This window comes from Chenopodium album, chromosome 23 (genome assembly GCF_948465745.1).
Source record: "Chenopodium album chromosome 23, dcCheAlbu1.1, whole genome shotgun sequence".
Lineage (NCBI taxonomy): Eukaryota > Viridiplantae > Streptophyta > Magnoliopsida > Caryophyllales > Amaranthaceae > Chenopodium > Chenopodium album.
The window spans coordinates 11,167,685-11,175,910 of NC_137856.1; the positions used below are offsets into that span (position 1 = coordinate 11,167,685).

General features: G+C 35.1%; 1 protein-coding gene and 1 long non-coding RNA gene across 2 annotated transcripts in view; both read right to left on the reverse strand.

Moving 5' to 3' along the window:
- Window positions 1-522: 522 nt before the first annotated feature.
- Window positions 523-2,273, reverse strand: LOC145608804 (uncharacterized). Its single transcript, XR_014105898.1, has 3 exons — window positions 2,231-2,273; window positions 1,453-1,889; window positions 523-955 (listed from the first exon to the last, which is right to left on the reverse strand). It is a non-coding gene; the product is annotated as an uncharacterized LOC145608804 (long non-coding RNA).
- Window positions 2,274-3,229: 956 nt separating this feature from the next.
- The window catches only part of LOC145607022 (eukaryotic translation initiation factor NCBP-like), a 5,710-nt gene continuing 713 nt past the window's right edge, over window positions 3,230-8,226 (reverse strand). Inside the window, exons 3-7 of the mRNA XM_081662811.1 lie at window positions 5,313-5,408; window positions 5,121-5,225; window positions 4,913-4,990; window positions 3,714-3,833; window positions 3,230-3,612 (exon numbers count right to left, since the gene is read on the reverse strand). Of these exons, the coding sequence (XP_081518937.1) occupies window positions 3,481-3,612; window positions 3,714-3,833; window positions 4,913-4,990; window positions 5,121-5,225; window positions 5,313-5,408 (531 nt within the window). The 3' untranslated portion in view covers window positions 3,230-3,480. The remainder of the gene's footprint in view (window positions 3,613-3,713; window positions 3,834-4,912; window positions 4,991-5,120; window positions 5,226-5,312; window positions 5,409-8,226) is intronic.

Here is an 8,226-nt window from a genome sequence, read left to right on the forward strand (position 1 = left end):
TTTCCCTTATCTAAAGCACATGGCCCACTAAATTACACTCCTAACAACCACTCATCCCATTTTAAAGTGTATTATATCATGTGAACCCAACATTTCTTAAATACTGTGAAAAAGTGTGTGTTGCATCTAAAAGAAAACGGAGGAAGTATAAGATATCCAAGAAAATTGATTAATAATGGATTATATATCTAGGTGGAGAAGATTAAGGCCATGGTCACTTCATTTTTAAAAAATAGTATTCAGTAAAAATAATTTTTTTTTTTTTAAGGATAGTAAAAATAATTTAAGGTAAGGGCCATACGGATATAATGTAAGGGTCTATTCTCATTGACTGAACTCGGCTGAAGTGAACTGAACTGAAATGAATATTTAATAAGAGAAGGAAATTAGGAGTTGAGCTGAGCTGAACTGAACTGAACTGAATTTCAACGTAAGAGAACAGGTCCTAAGTGCAAAAACACGGAAGTAATAGAGAGGAACAACGAACAATTACATAGATTAATAGATAATAATAGCATTAGATTAGCGTTACAAAACCATGTATGGGGCAGAATTTCCCATAATTAAGTAATAGAGTATAAAACATATTTCTGGGCCTCAAGCATAAGCTTAAGCTTTTGGTTGAGTTGGTCCACTAACATTAAGCATATAATAAAACATGATAATATTAATATATAGTTGCATAATTAAAATCTTAAGTGCCCCTAATACAGGTTATAACGCAGCTGGCCTGGCTAACATGTTATATTTAAGCCTTGGGCTCGAAACGATCGAAACTGGCAGCAATCAAAGACTGCATATTGGTATTATGGGCGTGCTTGATTTCAGCAGTGGCTACAGCACCTATCTCATGGTCGATGGAGGTACTTTTGTTGCTCCAACTATTTAGCCTTCGTTCAATTTCACTCCACTCCATTTTTTCGAGCTTGGAAGGATCTCCAGCTTGCGCAAACACCTGCAAAAATTGCTAATATTAATTCACTTGTTTGTTCGTTCCTTTAACTCATACATGTATGTATTGCGTGTTACGGTGTATATATATACAAGCATACTATCTCCATCCCATGTGCGATATTTTATATGTATTCATACACATTCCTTTTTAGAATGTTGTGTTTTAAATTAAGGGATTTTCTAGCGTGTGTCCATGGGCTGAGCACATGTCAATCAATATATAAAAAGTCTAAGTTAATAAAGTTATTCTACCAAATCAGTGGAATGAGTATGTTTCCACAATCATTTAATTCAGAAATGAAGAAGTTTATAAATTATCCTTTAGGATTCACCATTTTCAAAATTTTCACATTTTTCTATAGAATTTTTAGTAAATTTTAGAGAGAGAGTTTTTTTTTTTTTTTTTTTTTTGGTAACTTAAAACGTGTCCATAGGCACATGTTAGAAAAACCATTATTACAATTTACAATTTAGTGTATACGACATTCTATTACTTACCTTAAGCTCGCCGCCAAGGTTTATTTCGGGCATGTCCCGAGCCAACTAGCCAAGAGATATCCAAGAGCAGGGAAAGACTTGTCAAAGGTACCATATATGAAAGCACATTTTGAGCCTACAACCACAGGAAGTTGTCCTTGCGATTTAGCACCTTCGTGCACAAACGCACCGGATGCATCTCTGCCGATTGTCCCTGGAGGGTTGGTTTCGAATTTTCCCTTAGCATCATGGGTCTTCATAGTCTTATTGGCCGGTGTTGAGAATTCTGCATAGCACCTGCTACTTTAACCAGCAGACGTGGCCGCGCAATGTCGTTGTTGGCTAGTATGTTTTGTGCCTCCTGCGTCGCCTTTTCGATTGCTGCCTTCTGCTTGTCATTGAATTGACTATCTACTTGAATAGAAGCCATTCTTAGTTTCTTACCTTAGCTTGGTTAACTTCATTTCATGCATTCATAAATCATAAGCGTTACATTTGAATTAACAAGAAAAAAAGTTAGAAACTCAACCAATCCATAATACAAAGTACTACCTCCGTTTTCTTTTAGTTGACGCGTATTCCTTTTTATGAAGTTTTTTTTTAGTTGACACGTTTCCTTTTGAGGTAAATTTTTTACCTTGCATTTACAAGGTACCCCACTTACTTTTTCACTATCTCTCACTCTCTCTCCTCTCCTTAATATATGTGCCTAAATCAACGCGTCAACTAAATAGAAACGGAGGAAGTATAAAGTATTGCGTGAAAATATATATACTAAGAGAGAAGAAAGTATACAAACCTTAATCAAATAGAGAAGTTGAAAGAAGTTTATGTTTTGCGATGCAATATACTTGTCACCAATATGTGTATTTAAAGAGAAATTCTAATGCATGCATAATTTTTAAAGTTTTTATTTAAAATTTTTTAAGAGAATAAATGGATAAGTATCAAAGTATGCTTGCATTATTAAAGCGAACACTACTTTAGACAAATTTAGATAGGATATAGGAATCAGAATACTCTAAAATCAAATGGCACAAATAATAATATCTTGAATAAATTGTACCATGTGTGTACACATATTATACTCCCTCCGTTACATATTACTCGCAACAAAGGAATATTTTATGTCTCACAAATAATATCCCTTTGTTGCGAGTAATTCGTAACGGAGGAAGTATATTCAAATTAACACAATTATTTATTTTTTTCATTATACTTCCAAGTTCCAACTTCCATGTCTTGCAGTTGTTTGTACGCCAACAACTCTAATATACTCATCTACTATGCACATGCTCATTAGTAACAACAAATTATTTACAACCACGATTATTAAGTTATTAACCAGACTAGAAGACCTAGGCATGGGCTTTGCGCCCTTGCCTAGCATGACGAAAAGTTACATGCATACGGGCAACGTGATCATGCTAGAATCCATTATTGGCTCAGCTCGACTTGACACGGAAGACACGTTGATGGGTAGTTATTGGCCGTGCATAGGGGGTCCAAAAGACCAAAACCCGAAAAAAAAAAAAAAAAAAAAAAAAAAAAAAAAAAAAGGGACTTAAACGGGTTGAACCGAATCAAAGAGAACCAGTCCAGTCTCAAGGATGGAAAAGTATGATTTTCCGGTTTTTTTGGTGTCAACCGGTGAAGTGGTGAATATTCCTAGCTATGCGCATATTGGCCTATACACCTATGCAAGTAAAACTGAAAGGAGGAAGAAATATTGTACATGCCAAAAATAGTGACCTAGTTACACTGGCATCACAAAGGGAGAAATATGTAAAATAACCAGTAAACCAAGATCCTGCCATATATATTCAAGAGCATTACAGATTCAGGTCCAACATAAACATGTTCAACAGGTTGATTAATAACGGTATCACTAAGCTGGCATCACTTCAGTGTGATTTTGGCCATTAAGGAACATTTGGGAAGTGAGGACCCAAGGATAAGTTACGACACCTAAACACAGGAACATTAACAAATGCGTCGATAACCCTTCAAAGATACACTTCCATGCGTATACAAACGTCCCGTCCAAATTTATCCCCTCAGCCATGTGTTTCGGTATGAAGAATTGTCACGTAAAGAGGCATCATGAGGCTTGTATTCCATCACATAGCTGTGGGGAAGCTTCAAATGACGTTTTATTGCATCTCTCAACCCCATCACAGCCTACAACCCAAATAAAATTTGTGAGTTAGAAACAGATTACCACATAAGATTATTAAAACTATTTATCGTGAGTTTGGTGGTAATAATTGTAAATTGCAAACCTGATGGTCGGATGCATTCCTATTCCAAACACTCAATATATCCTCACTAAACCTTATGCTGAGTACAGCACCACAGATATTATCACCATAGTCAAGCTGGTCACCTACCAAGGCTAAAACCTGGAAAACAAATAAGCAACACCAGGTGTGAGCATGACAAAGAATCTTCAGTCTTCACTGCAATACAGTTGACCAGCTTTAAACAATGTGCAAGCCTTTTATCAATAGAATAATAAATAATTTTAAATAACCAAAAGCTAACAAACGCCCCTAAGCTAGCTAAAAGTAGAAAGATTAAATTAAAATGAACATTAATTACACCGATCGACGCGTGGTTTTGTCATACTTTCTCAAATTAATACCATTTTAGGTAATATTTTAAATGCCTGTTCGTTAGCAAGATCCTTTTAAATAAAATAAGGCCAGCAAATTGACTCATTGGAGAGAGAGATTGGGCGAGAAATTTTACAGTGCTACTTCCAAGAGTTCCAACAGAATAACAATAAACAGATAATTGATCCATCTGGCTATAATAGTCACATTGATCATGTTAGAATGCTAAGGGGAAAAACATTTGAATTCCAGAATTTCTAGGAAAGTTGGCAACTTAACATAGTAAATACTTAAGGATGGATTCCCGAGATAGCTCTATTGAGTGATGGGGGAAATTAGATTATGTATCAATATTTCTTAATACCATAGCAACAACAGCAAGCAACACTTGGAAGCATTCTGTGGAGTTTTTTTTCCTCAAAAATTAAAAGCCACAAGAAAAAGAAAAAAAAAAAAAAAAAAAAAAAAAAAAAAAAAAGGGTTTTTATCTTCCTAAACTCACATACAAGGCTTTTAGTAAAATTATGAAATATCCTTTAATAAAAGTTGTCAAGACAAAGTCACCTATATTTCAAGTTGCAATCATCTATAAATTTTTTTAAAAAAATAAAAAATAAATAAATAAATAAAAATAAAATTTTTAAAAAAATATAAATAAAAAAAGTAGCAATCTGCTTGTTCCATTGAGCAAGATGATTGATAATTATCCTTCCCCATACAGTTTCTACATAGGTACCAAGAATGTCCAGAACAACGTCCATAACATTCAATCATTAAACAATTCAGATAGCTCAACAAGGATATTGAAAGATAAGATAACTAAAAAAGATTTACAAGAATTACAACTAAAAATTTGAACCACTGACCAGGTCTTCCCAGAAGCGCCCTGAAACAGCCTTCTTGAATCGGATGATCCACTTCCCACCGCTGCAATTAGCAGAATCCTAATAAAGTATAACAAAAGTGTTAACAGAAAAGAAGGCACCAACATCAAAATGAGAGACCACAGAAAACCTCAGAAAGCATTATCATGCTCAAGAAAAAAGCGTTCAAAATCTAGCATCAAGGATTTACCTCCCATAGTGGGCGAATTCCATCTTTGAAAAGATGCAAATCAGTGGGGCTTGGTAATGTAGAAGGACGGGCAAAATGACAATAGCAGACCCAGAATCCTTCAACCTATGTATACCCAAAAGAATCAAGAAGCAATATCAAAATAATGAGTGAAGGAATAATCAGCCTTAATGAATTCATAAGCAATCTTACAGTGCTAAAGTCCACAAGTCTCTTTATGCTCTCTTCATAAGGTGTTTGTGTACGCACACCAGGAGCTCGACGAGTATACCAAAATACAAACTTGTGCTGTTTGCAATGGTCAGCAAAAGGTTAGAGATGACAGTAAGCACAATAATCATATTAGGTAAAGCAGAAGCATTCTTGTAATTTAGGAGAAATTTTGCATTAATGACGGCGCACAGAACAAAACATCCCCTTAAATATTTCTGTGCAAAACATTTGCCCTATTTTATAATCAATTTTGTGAATTCAACTGGAGATCAGAAAGGTAAACCACTTAATCATGTCCAAATGTTAGCACTTGTGCAACAAAGAGTTGGGTCATCTAATAGACTAATAGAAAGACAAATCACCTAACCTATTAAATACTAGTTCATAATTTGATGCATTTCGAGAGCAACCTTATGGTCTTAACACTTAGGCCATGCTTGAATTGGGGGTAATAAAAGTCAATCTAGGAAAAACAAAAGTGATTAGAGGTGTTGTTGTAGAGAGATAAGGTGTTGCTAAATAAAATAAGGTATTAGTGACATGAGGAAAAGAGAGAAGTGGAGGAATCATTGCCCAGATAATGAGGTTAATAGACTAATAGTTACCCCACCCCCCCCCCCCCCCCCCCCCCTCCTCCCCCCTAGTGCAACTATTACCCCCAAAATGAGGGCAATAGTTTCCCTTTATTCACCTATCACCACACTACCATTACATAAAACTCCTTGCAATCACACCATCATTATCTTCTAGTTTAGTTTGACTTTCATTACTCTAGTAATACATTACTCTCAATCCAAGCATGCTCTTATTTATGAATTGATTATACTATTCAAATAAAACTAATTACTGAATTAAGAAAGCTGACAGCATAACAAAACCTGGTTTATACCCATGGTTTTCTACGTACACATCAACCTACCTGGTTGATCCAAATCCAAAAAGTTGACTTTCCAATCATTATCACTCAATTTTATTAGGATCAGTTTCAAATAAGCTCTGTTCGCAGCATAATTTTCAAACTAAGATCTGAGAGTTCAACAAAAATCCTAACAACTTTTATTTAACAACTGAACCTCCAAGATTAAGTCAACTCATAGTAAAACAAAAAAAATTGTTGACTCCGAAAGCCATGTTCATTAAACTCAACCAGTTAAACAAGAAATTCAGTGTAACCTATTTTTTATTTTTTATTTTTAAAAATAAAAAATAAAAAAAAAAAAAAAACATGCAAGTGTGCCTTTTAACACTCAATTTACCTCAGCAAAATCAGTTTTGCTCCAAAGAAGTTAACTAAATATGTAGATCTCTCATAAACAATCACCCTCAATGTAAAACACCAAACAAATTACTTTGGTGATTAACTTGTCAAAGAGAGTACATCAAAGTTCAAATCAACAACATGATGTCCAATGCATCCACTTATAGTTATGAAGGAAGACCAAGCAAAAAGGACAGACATTAAGACACATATTCTTCCTTTCAAGCCCCATCATAATGAGTCATTCTAATTAATATCCACAACTTAAATCTCTTTAGCTACTCTCAAAGTTAAATGCATGCCCCACTTAATACATTACTCCCATTACCTAAGCATGCAAATAAATATTGTTGATGATGTGCACGTGGAACAAATACTCCTCAAAGCTCTAGGAACCCTAGGGCAACAGGAAGTCAGGGATCCAGCTGCACCTAGGCGCGCCCAGTTAGCCTCATAGAAGTGAGGAAAACTTAATAAAAATTAAAAACCCTCTTTAAATGAGCTTTTCTAGCTAAAAAAAACAAAGCGATGAACCCCATTTACCTAGCTCTTACATGCGCCTTAGGCACACTTTCCTATACAGTGGGGGGTCACCAAAAAGCTAACAAAACTGCTACTACACAATTGATTAACCTGCTCATTCCTACCCGTCTATCAAAGCTACCAAAACATTTTTAAAAATACCCAATTAGACCCAACAAAATCCCCCTAAAATACCCCAAATGCCATTAAAAATTTATAAGAGCAACCAAAGTTAGAAAAGTTAGATAAGTTAACTTGATTTTGTCCCTAGCCCTCCTTTTTGCAAATGGTTGGTTCTTTATAAATCAATAACTTATTACTTATCCACCAAATAAGAATTGTGTGTCCTTGATATCACTAAATTTGGCATAAATTCACAAGTTTGCCTCTATTTAAAAAGTTGATAATGCTTGTCTATAACATCAAGCTTGTTCCATTGTGCTTGCATTAAGTAGCATCATGTCACAAGAGTAAACTTCATTGCAAATAAAATTGCAGCATGGTGAGGATGTGATGGTGTATTGTGTAAACTAATAGTACATGATTTCCTAAGGAAGCTGAAAGATGACCTTTGTATAACCCCTTACTCACTGACTAATGACAACACCCCCCCCCCCCCCCCAACCCTCCAACCCCGAATCCAAAGCTCTATTGTTCAAAGGGAACAAATCGCCACCATAGATCTACTAAGCTAGAAAATAATAGCTCCTATAACATCATGGGATAAATATGAGAACTTGATTCATAAAATTACAAGGAAAAGACCTAAATTTTACATCAAGGTCCACAAAAATCCATAACTGTATCAAAGGCTCGTCGAAAGTTTTTTAGAGTTGGCAAAGTAAAAAGGGATGCCCAATACGCCTTCAAACCAGAAGGTGTGTAAAATACTGGTGATGAATATGCCTCATTACACTTTAATACTCAATTATCACAGCAGCACTCGACCCCAAGGCAGCAAATTTTCATTACAAACAGAGCTGCATTGTGTTTTTACCAGTAAAACTGACTCATTTAGCACTATTTACAATTAATTCAGCCAACATATCCTTTAATTAAAAAAACACAAGAACCCAGGTACAAGACTTTCATATTTGCTAAAAACCACAACCC